This window comes from Miniopterus natalensis, chromosome 4 (assembly GCF_054644295.1).
Source record: "Miniopterus natalensis isolate mMinNat1 chromosome 4, mMinNat1.hap1, whole genome shotgun sequence".
In the NCBI taxonomy this organism is placed as follows: Eukaryota; Metazoa; Chordata; class Mammalia; order Chiroptera; family Miniopteridae; genus Miniopterus; species Miniopterus natalensis.
In genome coordinates, this window is record NC_142084.1 from 39,608,758 (window position 1) to 39,627,842 (window position 19,085).

The following is a 19,085-nucleotide window of genomic DNA, read 5'->3' on the forward strand; positions in this document are numbered from 1 at the left end:
CTAAGTATTGTTTCGTTGGGAAAATAATTCTGAAACCTAACTCCCAGCAACAATAGCAGGTTTTAGATGCCTTCCTCTCTCCTCCCGTACAGTTTACCAAATGGGTTGTTTTTGTCTTTCCGGCCAAGGCCACAAGAGCAGTCGGGATTTCAAGGGCCTTTCTTACTGGGAAGAGCCATCTGGTGACCCTGGCAGGAAGCTTAGGATCTAACCCCTGGCTCGGGCTCTGTTACCAGCCCTTCCCTTTGATTCTCCTTGCATTTCTAGTGGCTTTGCCTCTGGAGATGTCTGACCATGCTGATTATTAACACCTTAGGTTTCTAACATAGAGCTTTTAGGACCCACTCGAGTTGTTTTCTTTCCTTCTTTACTGCTATAAGCATTTTTGGTTTTAAGTATTCACTTAGCAAAATGTGGGGTGTATGAAATTTCTTTTTTTTTTTTTAACCTCTCAGGTAATGATAACGATGACTGAAAAGTGGGTAAATACATTAAGATCCTTAGAGAAAAGACATTCATAAGGTAAAGTCACGCACCACATAACAGCTTTTCAGTCTGCTACGGACCACACAATACGTCGGTGGTCCCATAAGATTATAATGGAGTTTTCATTTAAAACATGTATGGTGAATAATTCATATCATTCAATAAATATTATTAACTCTTAAATGTAAAATCTTATCAGCCAGGGATGTAAAGTGGACTCATCGATGATGACATGTTCTTAATTGTGCTCTGGTTTATAGTAAATGAAAAAAATTAAGAATAGGAGAGCCATAATATTTTAACCTAAAAGAATGTATTTTGCAGACTTTCCCCGGACAGTTTGTCACTGCCGCTCGTCTCAGGCGTAAATCGTCAGTGAGTCTAAGGAGATGGTATTTTTTACTGCATTTGTTCCCAGAGTTGGCAGCAGGGCAGCATTCAGATAATTTGTTACTTACAGATCACGTTTCGACTTTATTGCGGCATTATTATGAATTTTCATCATTCTCATTTTTGTCCTTTTGTTTCCTCTTCTTGTTTTTCCAGTTCTTCCTCCAGTGCTGGTCCCAAGGCACAGCGAATATAACCCTCAGCACAGCCTCTTAGCTCAGTTCCGCGACCTAAGACAAAACGAGCCTCACATGCCACTCAACGCCACCTTCCCGGATTCTTTCCAGCAGCCCAACAGCCACCCGTTCCCGCATTCCCCCGGCAGCAGCTACCCCAACTCTCCCGGCAGCAGCAGCAGCACCTACCCGCACTCTCCCACCAGCTCAGACCCAGGAAGCCCCTTCCAGATGCCGGGTAGGTGGCACTGCTGGGTGATGCTCTGTGGTCGGGGCGGACGGTGTTATCACAGTGTCGGGGAGCAGCTGGCGCCCCTGGATGGGGAGCCTTTCCGCTCCGCCCCGGGCCCCTGTGCTCGGGGCCTCAGGACTGGACTGTGGGCGAAAGGAGACCTCGTAGCTAAGCAGTAAGCACATGTCCTGTTCTACTCGTCGGGCACAGGTGCTTGAATACATTTTATTTTTTATTCTGAAGGGTTTCAAAACAGCTGCATCCTTCTGGGAGTGGCATCGTTGTTAAGAGCCTCTGCTCTTGATAAAAGAGGGGGGAAAATAGTGTATTGCACGCATTTGCTTTAGGAGAAGCACAGCCTCCATCAGCATCATTTCATACATGGAAAAACAAACCTGCTGTAAGTGCAACCTCAGAAAAGATACTTCCTGAGGGAATCACAGCCCCCCACTTAATTAAATTCATTTAAGTGGTGATGTAATCCCAAGAAACATATACTTTAACAACAAAGGAATTGCAACAGAAGTACTGGAAACCATCTGCTTGTTTAACTTAGCAGAGACAGAAAACAATTATCTTCCTCTTTTAGACTTAACTGATGGTGTAATATTTATCAGAATAAATGATTAATTAGGACGTTTTGTTTTTCAAGTTAATAGGTTAATAAGCCCGCACCTCAGAGAACAAAAACGATTAGTACCAAATTTCTTGCCAGTAGACCTCAAGAAACATATTCTAAATAAAGACATACTTGGCATCTGTATACTTGACCCCTGTGAATGAGTGGGCAAGCATGTTCATTGGGTGACCAAAATATTTTTTAAGTAATTTGAATTTGACATCCGTGCCGGTATGTCCTCAAAAACTGAAAAGCGGTCACACTTGATATTGCTATCTTTTGATGATGTATCTCTTTCTTCCTTTTATTCTAAACCTCGTTACTTTGCCTTGTTTGGTTTGTTTTTCAATCCAAAACTGTTTAGAATGAGGGTGGGAGATTGATTAGTTTAAAAATCAAGCTAATATAATACAATGATTTCCTGTCCACCCCATCCACTCCCTTCCAGACCCGTTGGGTTTGATGAACAGGCTGGTGGGGAGGAGACCATTTCAGGAAGCTTTTTGAGCAGTGGCAAAGCCAGGGTGGGCCCGAGAATGAAAAAATGGAAGATTAGTGCTTGAATTTACACTTCTTTCCCTGCTGTCAGGAAATAAAGCATGGGCCAAGGAGGGGAAATACGGAGAAGAGATAGTTGCCGGGGTGGGAGGAGGTACTCGTGGGAACGGTGGACACCACCAGTGGTTATCTGGCCCCTCTCGGTGGTGCCGATTCCATAGGTTGCCCATGAAATTTTTACCTGCGCATTTGCAGAAATGTATTGAATTTGGTCTCAGAGGAGGCTTTTTGTCTTCCTTCCTGGCTGGAAGGAAAGCCAAGTTAGTGTTCCAGCTGCAGGGAAGAAGCCAAATTAAAAGAAGCTGGAGAAAGGGTGGAAAAGGCACCCAGATAAGGTCCCCACAGCCCTGTTTGTGCCATGAGCTCCTGCTCGTTAACAGCTGGACCGTGGAAGTCACTAGGTGCTGTGATTCAGCTGAAGAGTCGGTCTTAGAAATCGCTGGGGAACTCTAGTGGAGCCCTATTAGTATTTGCATTTGATGGTTTCCCTGAGGGGAGTCTAGAGGAAGGACCTAAGTTACTCGTATTTCCCTAAGGTGAGACTTTGTTCCCTGCTCTGCTGTATGTGCCACATGACCTCACACTAGCCAGTGAGGAACTTGTTTTTGGGAAACCCATGCCCTTTATTTTCTTTAAGAAAACAGAAGACTTGTGTTATGTTCTTTGTTTCAGAAATCAATAAAATATTGTTTGCCTCTTAATTGCCAGCTGACTATGACTTTCCAGAAGAAACATCTATATGAATTCTGAAATAGAAGATAGTTGTGATAAACTGATTTGTTTTCCATTATTTTGCTACTAGGGATTTTAAAATTAGGGATTATTTAAGAGGGTAGGGAGAAGGTAGTCCTAACATTGCCTGAAGTTTTGGGAAATTAAGTTTAAGTCAGGAAGTTGACTGTAATGAAACTCGGTGATTCCTAAGAGCCCATAGGATTAATGTAAGAGACCCTGAATTCCCTTTTTTTAAGAAGTCTTCTGTGGCTTTCAAAGGTTTTCCACCCACCAGTGAAATGGAAATGCAGAGGTCCGTTCAGCGTGGGTTGTACTAAAGATGGTTTAAACGCGCATCTGATTGTTTTACAATGGCACAATCCCGCACAGGCAGACAACTTCCAGAACTGGCACGTAAGGCTTTTCCTCCCACTGAATTTTTACTAAAATCAGATCATGAGATGGTAGTGATCTTCAGAAAGTGCACAGCAAGTCCAGCGTCTGTGGCCTCCAGCCTTCAGATGGGGAGGTTGAAATGGCAACTTAATCTCTTTAAGAATTTCAGCACAGAAGAGAATATGTATGTTTTAAGTGTATATGTTTATTAAGAATTAAAAAATAGGTGTGTTTTGTTTTTTTTTTAACTTTGTAGCTGATACGCCCCCACCTGCTTACCTGCCTCCTGAAGACCCCATGACCCAGGATGGCTCTCAGCCAATGGACACAAACATGATGGCACCTTCACTGCCCTCGGAAATCAGCAGAGGAGGTAAAATGAATAGCTGCTTTTTCCCTTTTTAAGGTCTCAAGTTTATCTGTCCAAATGTTGCTTTCTCTCACAAAATTTTACTAGTCTTTAAAAAGATACCTATTTGAGAAAGATAAAATACAATAAGGGAAGCTCTGTAGAAACAGTTCTTTGGATTATAGGCAAGTCTTACATGAAGAACAGCACGCTGATTTAACTGATGAAGGCCTATGCGTAACTGAGCGCTCATCTGTTGAGAACGTCAATACTTAGTAGTTTAGAATTGGTGATAAAAGAATATTTTTAAGTAAAGGACAGAGGGGTATTGAGAAACAGTGAGCATAACAGTACTGAAGTGGAGTTTCCACTGGTGATTTCCAAATTTAGCAGCTCATATAACAAGGCTTTCCAGAAGGTTCTTTTGCAGTTAGGATAGATATTCATAAACCCAGTCTACTTTCTAGCCCTCGTTTATGTATTACTGCAGCTGGGACAAATCAGTGGCTTTTGTTTTTTTTTCTTGCCGTTCGTATTTGTTTCTAACCTCGCTGCAGAAAAGGAATTGAGGCACGTTTTTCCTGTTCTCACCTGGAAGAACTTGAAGCAGGACAAGCATTTCTTTCCCTCTTTAGTAGAGGGTGGATCTGTTTGCAGCTCTGCATACTCCTGGCAGTGATGGAGGGGAGGAGAGGAGGGGAGGACGCATTGCTCCAGGGCTGCAGTGCATGAGGGAGCAGGGAGCCCAGGTAACAAAGTGCTGGGGAGATCTCCGAGCATTGGTAAGAAGTCAACCATGCTGTTGAGTAAAGCTGCTCCCAAAAACCTCTCGTGGAGGAAGGTGATTCACAGGTACACTTGGCCCATGGCCTGGGTCTTTGAATTTGTGTAAACATTGAAGTTAAAATGCAATTCAGATACTATAGGTATGTCTTAGGTCATTCTCATCAACCTTTTTATTAAAATTGGGGATACCTCACACTTTGTCAGACTTGCTTGTGTTTTTGACGTTTTTAGCATTTGACGATGAATTCAAAGAACCTTTCTGGGATGTGCAGTGTCATAAATTGGAATGCATACCTTTTTAATCTATAAACAATTTTCATACCTATTTTGTTGGCTCCTGTGATCTGAACATCCTCTCAAACATATAATTATGAGCCAATAAAGATTCTCGTTGGAGAAAAGAGCTGTCTCAACCATCTTTGGGATTTTTATTTGGGGAACAGGATAGCAGAAAAGAATGGGCACAGCATATACATAGCATATACAGTTATGAGCATGTAGACCTGTAGCTGTTGTTGTTAAGCCTAAAATATCTCATTTCAGGAAATTGACCTTTAAAATTTTTCCCCATTAGAATAAGTTTATAGTTAATATTTTCATGAGGAAGGAGCGTGGGCCTTTTTGTGATGGTGGTGGTTTTATTTGGGATGGTTTTCTGATTAGAGCAGGGGTCAGCTAACTACAGCCTGCAGGCCAATTCATACTCTGCCTGTTTTTATAAATAAAGCTTTATTGGAACACACTGTGTTCATTCATTACATATTACCTGTGGTTGCTGTTGCTCTACTGGGGTACAGTTGAATAGTTGCAATAGAGACCACAAGGTTTACAAAACCTTTCTGGCCTTTTATGGGGGGGGGGGGGAGGAATCATCAACCTCCAACCTAGATGAAAGTATTTTGAACAACCCTAAAAGCTGATAAAGCCTTCTGTTAACAGTGTTGCAGCCTCCTTTAAGATTTGGCACTTGTAAATCGCTAGAATTTTGCTCTTTGAAATATAGCAAATCGACAAGGGATAGAAGCTTAGCAAACAGGGAAGATGGTGTGTGTTTTCGGCTCACCTGCTTCAGTTAATAAGCAGTTAATGTTTGTGTGGTTTTCTTTCCTTTTTTATTAAATGTATTGGGGTGACATTGGTTAATAAGATAATATAGGTTTCAAGTGTACATTTCTATGATACATGACCTGTAAATTGTATTGTGTGCCCACCACCCAAAGTCAGATCTCCTTCTGTCACCGTATATTTGACCCCCTTTACCCTTTACTACCCCCACCTGCTTCCCTCTGGTGACCACCATACTGTTCTCTGTGTCTATGAGTTTCTGTTCGTTCGTTTTCCTTTGTTCATTTTTTAGCTTTCAGTTTTATATCCCACATACGGTTGAAATCATGTGGTTCTTAACTTCTATCTGACTGACTTTGCTTAGCATGATATTCTCAAGGTCCATCCACGTTGTCACAAATGGCAGTATTTCGTCTTTTCTGTGGCTGTTTTCATCGTGATCATTTGCCTTGTTTTCTGTACTGAATTCTAAAGTAAAGTGCATTTGAATATCGTGGAGGTTGATGTTAAGGACACAGAAGTACTTGCCTCCAATGTGGATTTTCTTTCCTTTTTTTTTTTTTTACAACGATACACCCAAGACCATAAACCTCAGATCATTATGTATTGGCACACTGGCTATATATGGTTCATATTCCTGGAATCTCTAACACAGTGATATAAGAGCTTTTACTACAGGAGGAACTTATCTTTAGAACCTTTTAGTTGCAAATATTTAGAAGCATGTTCTGTTTGGAGATTTGTTAGTCTTAAGAGATTTGACTTAACAAGCTGCATCCTGTCAGTAAAGTTGGGTAATTTCCATTGTTGGCCCATTCTGGGAATGGAGAGACAAAACACACCTGCTCTGCATGACTTAAAGCAAATATAAGGAAGTTAGCATGAAATCTGGATGAGAGAGATATGATTCATTCTGTACGAACTGGCCAGCTGGCAAGATTTCTTCCTGAGTTTGGGGGCTGGAGCAGAGCTGGAGCTGTGATAGTTATTGGCAACTTAACGTGAAGTAAAGGAACTTCTTATCAATAATTAGAAACTGATTTTCGTTGCTTTGAAAAGGCATCGGCATACTAAGGCTCTGTTGAAAGTAATTCCTGTTCGTGCCAGCACCTTTGGCGTATTTCCCGTGCTCTATTGTTCTTTCCCCCCTTGTTTTTTCAGCTCACTTACCACTTGTTGCCTTTCTTTAGATGGTGAGCCAGGGTCTGTAATGGGGGTGATTTCCATTTTGGCCTAGGACAGAGGGTATTGTGAGTGTTCGGCAAACGCTGTGGGGATGCTTGCTTAGCTGGCATTTTGGTTATCTGACGGTAATTAGAGAAAATTGTTTTCCAATGAAAGAATGTCGCGCTTAGAAAGGAATACCTGCTTTAGGCATCAGAGATAAAGTCTGCACGTTCAAATAGCAGTTGCTTCTCCTTACCTTCATTCCATGATCCTGAGCCAGTGTTTGTTACAGCAGTTTCAGCTTTTGGGAGCCCAGGGCACTCACCGTGGTTGACTATAAGCTTTTCTTTCTTACAGATGTTCAGGCGGTTGCTTATGAGGAACCGAAACACTGGTGCTCTATTGTCTACTATGAGCTCAATAACCGCGTGGGAGAGGCGTTCCATGCCTCCTCCACAAGCGTGTTGGTGGATGGTTTCACCGATCCTTCCAACAATAAGAACCGCTTCTGCCTTGGGCTGCTCTCCAACGTTAATCGGAATTCCACCATTGAAAACACGAGGCGGCACATTGGAAAAGGTGAGTGTGCACTTTAACCTCCTTTGGCTGGTGTGTCCCTGTTCCCCCAGAGCTGCCTCGTCTTTCCTGTAGCAAACTAGTATAGCAACGCCAGATAATACGTACGTGCTACAGTTTGTAAATATTTTTCCAATGTGTATTACCAGGAAGTTCACCTTCCAATCAGTGATTTTTGTGGTCTGCCAACACATAATAATTAGTAGTAATTAGCAGAAAGAGTGACTTGCTATTCGGGAGCACTGGTCTACCTTGTGCTTTGCTGCAGGATAGGATCGCTGTTAAAAAATTACTTACAACTTGGAACTAAAAGCAAATTTAAATAAATAAACCTAATGTGTTTCAGGTGAATGTCATACCTCACTGGGGGGGAAGAAAAGAATGAAATAATCCAAAAACAATTTATAAGTATAGTACTTACCTATATATCCTCAGTCTGGGCAAGGTAGGGTAGAGTGATTGTAAGCAAACCCTGAACTGTTTGTAGTAGACTTTGATTATTTAGCAGCAGCATGAATGAAACCTTTCTGAAACGCTTAGAGTCTATTATAAGATTAATATTGGATATGTGATGTTAGGAGCCTGGGTTTTCACTGGGAAATAAGAGACATACACGCATGGAGGAGGGGAAATAAATAAAACCTATGGAAGTATCAGTGTGAAATCATGATTTTAATAACATGTATATGTATGTGCACATGCATGTTTATGATCTCCTGTATGTGTGTGCATATGTCGATGTGTGTGTATGTGCAGATAGTTTCTGATCTGTCTGCTGAAAGCGCCAAGAGCAAAGATACCTCGTAGCAGTGAGCACATCTAGTGAGACGCCTCTAATACCATTTCCCACTAAGAGGAGCCAGGACTCCTTGGAGAAAGGGCTGACGCCGAGGCTGGGACAGGCCGCACAAAGTGAGCCTGGAACATTCTGTTGGGTCAGAAAGTAAAGAAATGCTTATGGAAATGATGGGGGCATATCACAGGAGCCAACTTGGAGGGACTTTCACTGGCCAACTCTAGGATAATTTGAGCACCAAAATAATTAAGTACAGTAATGAATTTTAAACCACTGAAAAGCAATAGTTATTCAGAAGTCCATGCCAGTAATGAATAGATGAATAAATGAATGGGGAAGGCTGATTGGTAAATGTAGAGTGAGCGTTAGAGTTGGAAAGTTATCATTTCATAGCCATCAGGCAACAATCACCAATGGATGCTAAATATAGAGAGGATTTTTTAAATGAGAGTCAGGATGTGTGCATGGTCTTAAAGTATTTCTTCACAGACAGCCCATTCATTTCAAGGGAGAATGCAGATCAGTAATTATACAGTGGAGGAATCGGACAACATCTTGACTAGGAGATCAGAATTATCATCACCAGTGAGAGACAGATGGATATGATATACCTCCAGATGTGATAGCCTGAGAAGGAAATAACATCACCTATGCAGAGTTCCAGCTGAGAATGCAGATCTGCATCTAATAATCAGGGAACTTCAGGCAAATCCAAAATAAGGAGCATTCTATTAAAAAGGGTGAGGAGGGCCCTGGCTGCTGTGGCTCAGTGGTTAGAGCATCGGCCTGTACACCAAAGGGTCGTGGGTTCGATTCCCTGTCAAGGGCATGTACCTGGGTTGCAGGCTCACTCCTCGCCCACATTTGGGGCGCGTGTGGAAGGCAAACAGTCGATGTATCTCTCTCACATTGATGTTTCTCTCTCCCCTTCCTTCTACTCTCTCTGAAAAGCAATGGAAAAAATATCCTCAGGTGAGGGACTGTATTCTGCCAAAATACCATCGTCAAAGACAAAGGCATGAGACTGTTCCAAATTAAAAGAGGTTAAAGAGATACGATAGCTCAGTGTTATAACCTGACTCTGGATATGATCCTGTACCAGCCAGGGGGAAAAATACTTTAAAGGGCATTATTGGGGTCAACAGGCAAAACTAGAATATGAGTGGTAGATTAAAGCATTATATGAATGTTAAACGTGCTGGCATCGCTAATGTACTGTGCCTGTGTAGGAGAATATGCCTACTCTTAGGAAATGCACACCTAAATATTTAGGGGTAAAGGGCCATGATGAAGTAAAGGGTTCAGGAAGAAATTTTATTTACACACACACACACACACACATGGGGTGGGGCAAAAGTAAGTTTACAGTGGTAATACAAATAAATAATACAATAATAAGTAGTAATACAAGAATAAACTCAGTGTCTGTGGACTCACAACTATAAACCTACTTTTGCCTCACCCTGTGCATATGTATCGATCTAAAACAATCCTGGGTTAGAATATATATATGTACGCATATGCATATGCATGTATGTGTGAATGGGTGTGTGTAGAAGAAGGGGGGAGGGAGATGCTAACGATAAAGCACTTGGAGTAAATTGTCACCATAGATAAACCTGGGTGAAGGTTATGTGGGGATGAGTAGTCTTTGATCTGATTTTCTATTTCTATAAGTTTGAAATTATTTCCAGAGTAAAAAATTTTTTAAATGACCTATGAAATTTAGAACAGAGGACCAAATTAAAAGGTTATTTAGTAGATGCTTAAAAGACATTTGAGATAAAGTTTAACATTTAATCCAGAAAAAAAAAAAAAAGAACCTGGCAGTCATGGCTCAGTGGTTGAGCATCAACCTATGAACCAGGAGGCCCCAGTTCCCTCCCGGATCAGGGCACATGCCGGGTGGAGGGATCGATCCCCGGGGGGGGGTGTGCAGATGGCAGCTGGTCAGTGACTCTCATTGTTGGTGTTTCTGTCTCTCTCTCCCTCTCCCTTCCTCTCTCTGAAATCAATAAAAACATTTGAAAAAAACAAAAAACCACAAAGAACTCTTAAAGCAGGAATTGATAGATAGTCCCTAAGCTACACATGTAATGATGAAATGCTAGGACTTAGGTTCATAACGTATAAATATCTTTCTGTGGTCTGTAAACCCTTGAAATTGTAGATAAACACAATTTTGCATACATTTGGGACAGAGGGACCTATTTTTCATTAAGTTCTAAAGTTGGCCATTGCCCCAAAGTAGTAAAATGCCGTTGTACTCTGGGACATTCCTATTAAAAATTAGGAAGAAGATAAGAATTCTGGGAATGCTGTTATTTAAAATTGTTCCAGATGCCTTGACTATTGTAGAATTACAGATAATGGAAATAAGCCAAAATGATCATTATTTACAGATGATATGATTAATTGGTTGCTAATATTCTTGGGATTTGTGGGGGGAATCGATTCTTTAAGTAAAATTAGTAGGTTATAAACTCTTGATGTATTTTGCTAAATTATTTTCCAGGAAGCTTTTATTAATTTCCACTCATGCCAGAAGCTCATGAGTGCCTCCCTCCTTCGCCCATATGTCAGTATTACTTATGGTCATTGTGTCCATTCAAAGGATATGATTATTTATCTAGAAACCTCCAATTAATCTATTTTTAGAAATTATATGTCAGTTTCCTTTATCTGGCAATAACCAGTTAGAAAATATACCAGAGGGGAAAATTACATTCCTAATAGCAACAGAAAGCATAAATATGTTGAAAGTAATCTGAACCAGCCATATATGAGATTTATGTAAAGAAAACCAAATTTCACTGCAAGAGAAAGAGAATTTGAATAAATAAACAGTCTGTGTTCCTTAAAGAGAAGGCCTAATATTGTGAAAACATTTTGAGAATATTCATTTTTCCTAATTTAATTTGTAGTTTAAAACAATCCACTTCAGAATCACAACGTAATGTTTTTTGAAAGTTGGAAAATATTTTCTGAATATTATAAACAGGTGAAAATAGCTAAATTTTTTAAATGGAAGAGCAAAGAAAATGTATTTGGTATTAGGGTAAATAAAACATTATGACACTACAATTAAATCAGTGTGTAGACAAAACAGTAGAATAAACAAACTCAGACTATACTGTGTTTTAAAATTTAATGTATGTTAAGTGAAGTATAACAGATCAGTAGAGTCTTCTTCTAATGGGCCTGCAGTAACAAAGCTAGCTTTGGGGTGAGGCTAGAGGCAGAAACCCTGACCTCATTCCATATATGCAGATAGATTAATGCGTTGAACTTTTTTTAAAGTCAAGCTATAAAAAAGTTAGAAGAAAATTTATTTGATTGATCAGAGAGAGAGAAATTTTCTAAGCCTTATATAAAGCAACAGAAAAGATCACAAGAGATTTGATTACTTAAAGACTTCTAACTTCTGTAGGTTAAAAAAGTACATAGACAAAATTAAAAGACAAAGGACTAATGAGGAAACAAATAAATTATATGTGCAGTTCATAAAAAACAAGAATACTAGAACCTTGGCAAGATAAATAGGTGAGAAATATGAACAATAAATTCATAAGAGGACTACAGATGGCTAATAAACATATGAAATGATCATACCAGCCTCACGTGCAAATTAAAACAGTATTGTTTTTCAGCTCTTAATTAGGGAAGTTTTGTTTTTGTTTTAAACTCAGACTCAATACTGGCATGGGTGATATGAGAAAGTACACTGCTGGTGAGCAGGGTGTAAATTGATAGAAGCATTCTGGAAAGTCATTTGGCAAAGTGAATCACAAGTGTTCGATCCAATGATTTAACTTCCAGGAATCTCTCCTAAGGATATTATAAAAAATGATCCAGAGACATGTATCATAGCATTGTTATTATAGCAGAAACTTAGTGTGAACACAATGGCCCAGTAATGGGAGAATCGTTAAATAAATGGTTGTATCCATAGTCATGTAGATACTTCAGATGTTTGCAGAGAAAGTTTAATGATACTTGAAACCTCATACAGTGCGTCAAGCTGTTAACAATTCTTGCCTCTAGGTCACTAAAGAAATGAAAATATTTTCTGCTTTGTATTTTGTTTTACTTTCCAAATTTTCTAAGATGAAAATTTCTCATTCTTATAATCAAGTAAAAAACACACCCAGAACACAGACTCTTAAGTTGTTTTCTCTGCATCAGACAGAAAAATGGACATTTGCTCCTGCAGCTGTTTCATCGTTACAGAAGTCTCAGCCATGTGTGCACATGTACACACAACACATAATATTTTGTATGAGATGATAGTTTTAGCACTAAATAAACCATGCAAGAGTTACCCACAAGGTAGATAGATCGTTTAAAGCCACCTGGGATGGGACTCAGTTTGCTTGGTGGCCTGTAATAAAGTAATCTCCGTAAATGCAGTGAGGCTTTGTCAGAATGGTTTTTTCCCCCCTTTCCTCTTTTAAAAGGCTGGGTTAGATCAATTTCCTACACTCCTGGCACTCTGGATCTCACAGGAAGAAGTTTGGAGCAGATGGTAGTTCAGCGAGATCAGATTCCACACAGTTCGAATTATTTTTCTAGTTGATTTTTTTCCTGGACCTTACATCTTACAGCTCTCAGCAGTACTTCCTCCACCTGTGGTTTCCTGGTTCCTTTACGTCTCAATCCCCCCTTCTCCTACCCTAAAAATTTTCAAACAGCTTAGCTGTGACATAAACGCAAGTGAGCTGTGAGGTGAATACGCGCAGGATCCCGTAATAAAGTCCAGCTTTACTGTGCTGTATTTTTAAAGTGGGACTAGGCTTTCCGTCCATGGCCGAACAGGGCATTAAACGCTTATCAGAATGAAATTGCTACACTTTGCTACTGATTTTTAAGGGACTTTGTTGTATTTTTCCCCCCTAGAAACCTAGACGTGCATGTTGTGACATACGGACACTGTTCGCTAATACAGTTAACTAAGATTCTATCAGTTGTGCAAGACTTGGAGAATATCTGTTTATCTGACTAGCCGAAGCGTAAATCCTTGTGAACTCCTATATTGGAGCTGCACACGCTTTCCAGCCGTGAACGACGATAGTGACACACTGTCTCTGTCCTCCCACAGGAGTCCATCTGTACTATGTTGGAGGGGAGGTGTACGCCGAATGCCTCAGCGACAGTAGCATCTTTGTGCAAAGTCGGAACTGCAACTACCATCACGGATTTCATCCCACCACTGTCTGCAAGATCCCCAGTGGGTGTAGTTTGAAAATCTTTAATAACCAGGAATTTGCTCAGTTACTGGCACAGTCTGTGAACCATGGCTTCGAGACCGTCTATGAGCTCACAAAAATGTGCACTATACGCATGAGCTTTGTGAAGGTGAGTGAGCTCCGAGCCCTCTGCTTGCAGTTCAACGCCTGTGCCGTGCTCGCTCCCAGCGTACAAATCCGGCTCTTCTCGATACGTGTCCGTAGGAGCTCACTTATTACCTCGGCATTTTTTAACTTAAACAAGGGTGTCAATTATTAGGAGAGTACAGTAGGTCCTCGAATAATGTCGTCTCATTCAACGTCATTTTGTTACGACATTGACAAGACACCATAGGGACTTAACTCTTGTTTATGTCAGTTACCCTGTGATAACACTGATTTTGTTATACAGCATTTCACTTCAAGTCACAGGACATCGAGGACTCACTGCATCATTGGGATATACGAGAGTGTGTGTTACGTGTCACCAGTAGCAGGCTTTAATACCTTTTCCTTATTTGAACAGCGCTATTTCAGCTATTGGAACACCATTACGGCATGTTATGTGATACACTTAATGTATATAGTTCAAATACTTGGCTGTCTTAGAACAATTCAGTAAACACACCCCCTTCCTTTTCTTTTCATACTGTGTTTTCAGTACTTCTATAATGATGACACCCCTTGCTTTTGTTTTAACAACAAGCAAGTAATCTTTTTGTAAAAATAAAAGTTCATCGCACTGGGATTTATATTTGACTGGTCAGGTTTTTTAGTGGTTCCAGTAAACCCTGTGATTTTCTTTTCATGCAGAAGTTAATAAGGCCTTTGCCCGAAGATAAATAGATGCTTTGGCTCTAAGACTGTATTGTAAGGTTTGAGGAGGGGGAAGGTTAAGGACATTGCTCACAATAATTGATCTCCTGGCTGCCTCCTCTTTTACCTCTGAGAAGAAAAAAAAAAATTAAGATGCCATTGAAATGTAAAAAATTTAAATATCTGATTCGATTTCATGAGTCAGTAGCTTAGTCTAGTGACTGACTGCCTCGTCGCTGAATTCTCAAAGTTAAACGTTTATCCTCTGTTACCTTGAGAAACAAAATTAATTATATATTTGGGTGAGGCAACCACCTTTCATGTCCTCTCTTCAGAAGCTCACCTAACTTGTTGTCAAACCTGTTCTATAATGTGTTTATTACAAAGGGCAATTTGGGAACCTGACTGTGTTAATCATCCTGTAGATCACAGATATCCTTCCCCGAATATCTTTTTTTTGGTCTCCTTTGAGTTATATTAGCAGATTTTCAGCATGTTCTCTTGGTGGTGTTTTTCTCAAAACATAATTCTTGACGTTGTCAGTGCTGAGCCTGGCACCTTCTTAGTATTAAAGGAAGCTTTTTTACCTTTTGGAGAGGTTTACCTGTATGCTTTGTACCCACGAGACTGCAAAGACCTTTCTCACCCACAATTAACATGAAAGTCTAATCTTTGACTTAGCTTTTTGGCTAAAGTGAATTTAAAAATTAGGACAGTGACTAGCCGGTGTTTTTCGTTTGCTTGTTTTTGTGGACATGGAGGAAAGAATCCCTCTCGAGAGGAGGAGATACAGGTTCTAGCTCTGTCTGCCATTTTAACCCTGTGGTTCAGGCACAGGGATTTTTTTTTTCTTTTCTGATCTTCATGGTCTTCATTTAAAATGGGCGCGTGGAGTCAGGCATTGTGGCAGTCATTGCTGAGGTCCCTGGATGAGTCTGTTATTGCCAAAGGACCACTCTGCAAGAATATATGACTCTTTTGCTCAATTGGCTTTTCTCTCAAACTCATTTCATGTTGCTTACCCAATCAATTTTAATTATTTTACTTTTACACGTTTTTAATTATTTACTTTTACACATGTAAAAACACCCTTTACACTAATAAAAAGTGTTTATAATGCAAGGATATGCACTAAAAATATATTAGATTTTATTCATTCAGCAACTACTTTGAGCACTATTGCAGAGAATTAATACAAAGATGAAAAAGCACCTGAAGTCTCTAGCTTCAGGATGCTTATGGCATGGTATATGTTTAATTATAATGGGGCAAGTGCCTGAATGGAGAGTTACACAAGATATAATGGACATCGCTGGGAAGCTGGATTTGGAGAGTTAAGGATAAAGAAATCTTGTTTTAAAACTCCTGATGATGTGATAAAGGGCAGCTGCTTATCATACATTAGCAACAAAAAATTGGAAAAACAACCTTTTTCTTTATTCTCGTAAGGACAGCATCCTTTGCCCTCTCGTACTTAGCATCTTAGGGAAACGATATAGAACATTTTACTAATATTAATAGCCAGTCTTGCACTATTTTTAAGATGATCGTTTTTGAACTTGAACATAAAACATATATTTTATAACTTCTTTGCACGGTAAACTCCCCATACCTGAAAAATCCAAGTCAGTTCAGTTGAACAGGTATTTCTCTAGAAGCGTCTGCTTTGTGCCAATCACTGCGCTGGATGTTTGAGATTGAAGATAATTAAGATCTGATCCCCACCTTCAGAGACAGAACCCAGTCTGTTCTGCTATTCCTCATGAAACAAGGGTTTGTCAGAACTTCACATTTCATTGGCCACCACACCAGCGAGTCACTCACCTTTGCAGTAGCAAAATTACTTTTTTCTTCTGCATAGTGACTTTCTTCTCTGCAGCCTTAGCGTCCTGATTCAGTAATCCTGAAGATGCCTGGCAAGCTGCCTTCCTATACAAATAAATGAATAATGGAATGTATTGATTCAAGGCGATGATTAGGTGTCAATAACAGCGTTTGGATACTTATGTGCTCCTGCCCGCTTTGCTTAGAGATGAATCACTCAGGAGCCCTGTGCGCATAGGAGGACCTTCAGTGGGCCGAACAGGGAAGAAACAGAATGTCAGCCTGTCTCACATACCGTTTTCCTTATTTTCTTGATGATAAAATGAGAATTTAATCATGTCTATTACAATACTATCAGTAACATAATGGGCAATGGAAATGAAAGTTTAAAACGGTCTTTATTAAAACAGCCTTATAATGTATTTGAAAACTTTCATTCCCCAAGACCAAGGCTTATTAATCCAGAATCCACAGATGGGCTTCGGGGAGCTGGGAACACACACGTTCCCTGAAAGTGCCTGCCCGGTTGTGTGTGTGTTTGTGCGCTCAAGCATTTGTCTTGTGGAAAGTATCCGTACCTTTATGCCTGATTATGTGAACTCTTTTTACTTAATAAGTTTAACCACTGAGTTAAGCAAGATAAATGACCTCCAATCTGTTGTTTCTAGGGATGGGGAGCAGAATACCACCGCCAGGATGTTACTAGCACCCCCTGCTGGATTGAGATCCATCTGCACGGCCCCCTCCAGTGGCTGGATAAAGTTCTCACTCAGATGGGTTCACCTCACAATCCTATTTCATCTGTGTCTTAAACGGCCTCAGGCTTCTGCCTCTTGAAAACTGTTGAGCCTTGCATGTACTTGAAGGATGGATGAGTCAGACACGATTGACAACTGACAAGGGAGCCTTGATAATACTTGACCTCTGTGACCAACTGTTGGATTCAGAAATTTTTTAAAAAAGCCTTGGTAACATACCGTTGATATCAAGAATCTGTTTAGTTTACATTGTAACATTCTGTTGTAAAAATCACCTAAAATGCATACTTTTAGCAGGACTTTGTGTATAGTTAAAGGAGAGATGGCCAAGCCAGGGACAAATCATCAATTGGAAAAACCGGTCCTAAGAGATTCTTTTGTGTTTGGCACTTTAAGGTCATCGTTCGGCAGAAGTTTAGCATTAATAGTCTTTCCGAAGTGTGTTTTTATCAGGTTTAGAGCCCGTGTGGAGTCTTCTTTTCATGGGTTTTCATAATATTTTAAAACCATTTGTTTAGTAATGGTTTTTGTTTGTTTGTTTTTTAAGTAATGGTTAATCTTGATGATATACATAGTAATCTTTCTAAAATTGTATGCTGACCATACTGCTGTCAGAATAATGTTAGGCATATGCTCTTTGCTAAATATATATGTACAGAATATTTGGAAGCTAAGAATTGATTAGACTAGTGGGTTTAGGAGTATTGGAGGGGGTGGGGCGAGGGAAATGACAACTACAGATGTAGAATATACTGTAAAAAATCAGTTTGTTGCTTTTAAGAAACAAATTGATGTCTGAATTTTGCTGTGTTTCAATTTTTTTGAGATTTTATCCTACTTTTTTTCTTTTGGCATCTTCTATTTCATTTGCTTCAAAAAAACAGTTATGCAGCTGGTTAATTCATATAACTGTGAGAGCAAATGAATAATTCCTGCTTCTCTGAAATTGACTGCAAAATTGTTTCAATACCAATTGTATGGAGTGCTTGAATTTAATAAGCAGTTTTTATGGAGTTTACAGTACAGAAATAGGCTTTAATTTTCAAGTGAATTGTTTGCCAAACCTAGTAACTCTGTTAAATATTTGGAGGATTTAAAGAACATCCCTGTTTAAATCCATTTCCAACTTTTTTTAATTTTTTTGTACTATGTTTGGTTTTATTTTTCTTCTGCTAATCTTTTATATTCACTTACGCTCTCGTACATTGAGTACTTTTTATTCCAAAACTAGTGGGTTTTCTCTACTGGAAATTTTAAATAAACCTGTCATTATTGCTTACTTTGATTAAAAATTTGTTGTTTCCTTTTTTCCACACACTAAATTTTACGATCCATAAGATTCACTATTCTTTAGGATATTGTTTGCCAAACATAACAAACTAAATCACTAACACAGAGACAGGGATACAGAATTGTGAAGAGAACAGAGTCAGAAAAGAAAGCTCATGTGGAACTTTGAAAAGGAAGAAAGACAAATTAGCAAAATCTGGAATTCCTGATCCAAATGTATAAACTTTTTTATGTGAGGAATTAGAGCAGCAGCAATTATTGGCAGATGCCATTCAGTCAACCAAAAGAACCCCTGATTTTAAACTTCAGATGAGATGCAAAGGTGACCAAAAGGATATAATATTGGGGGAAGAATGAGAATTGAAATTACAACAAACCAAAATGATTACAGCCGGTCCTCAGATAACGTCGTTTTGTTCAATGTCCCTTTGTTATAATGTTGATGCGGTGCTATAGAAACTTAACTCTTGTTTATCTCAATTAACCTCTGGTAAAACTGGGTTCATTATGCACCATTTCGCTTGAAGTCTCAGGACTTACTGGCTTTGAGGACTTACAGTACTTTTGTAATCTGCTCCGCCTGGGAGCCTCTCTCCCATTCCCCACCTCACCCCCCTGAAGAAAGTTTGCCCATGAAGAATACAGATTTGAGAAGACTTAGATTCTTCTTTGGCCAAATAGATGCCACTCTTTCTCCTTGACATTTTTATACCTCTTTCCCAGAGTTATTACCAGTCCCACTTATTCCCCAGACTGTGACTTGGCAAAAATGTCTACTGCATCTTGCTGTCTCCAAAAACATCGTGGTGCAAATGGGGAAAACTCTGCACAGAAGACCTCTGTCATAACACAAATTCACACG

The 19,085-nt window shown here is 39.7% G+C and overlaps 1 protein-coding gene across 4 annotated transcripts in view; it reads left to right on the forward strand.

The window, feature by feature from the left end:
• SMAD1 (SMAD family member 1) overlaps window positions 1–18,225 on the forward strand; it is a 64,898-nt gene extending 46,673 nt beyond the window's left edge. For 3 of the 4 annotated variants that reach the window (XM_087816501.1, XM_016206911.2, XM_016206910.2), the window contains exons 3-7: window positions 1,033–1,290; window positions 3,828–3,944; window positions 7,296–7,517; window positions 13,409–13,665; window positions 16,844–18,225. In XM_087816501.1, coding sequence (XP_087672627.1) covers window positions 1,033–1,290; window positions 3,828–3,944; window positions 7,296–7,517; window positions 13,409–13,665; window positions 16,844–16,987 — 998 coding nt within the window. In that variant the 3' untranslated portion in view covers window positions 16,988–18,225. The remainder of the gene's footprint in view (window positions 1–1,032; window positions 1,291–3,827; window positions 3,945–7,295; window positions 7,518–13,408; window positions 13,666–16,843) is intronic. The other variant, XM_087816502.1, reaches the window with a different exon arrangement.
• Window positions 18,226–19,085: the final 860 nt, after the last annotated feature.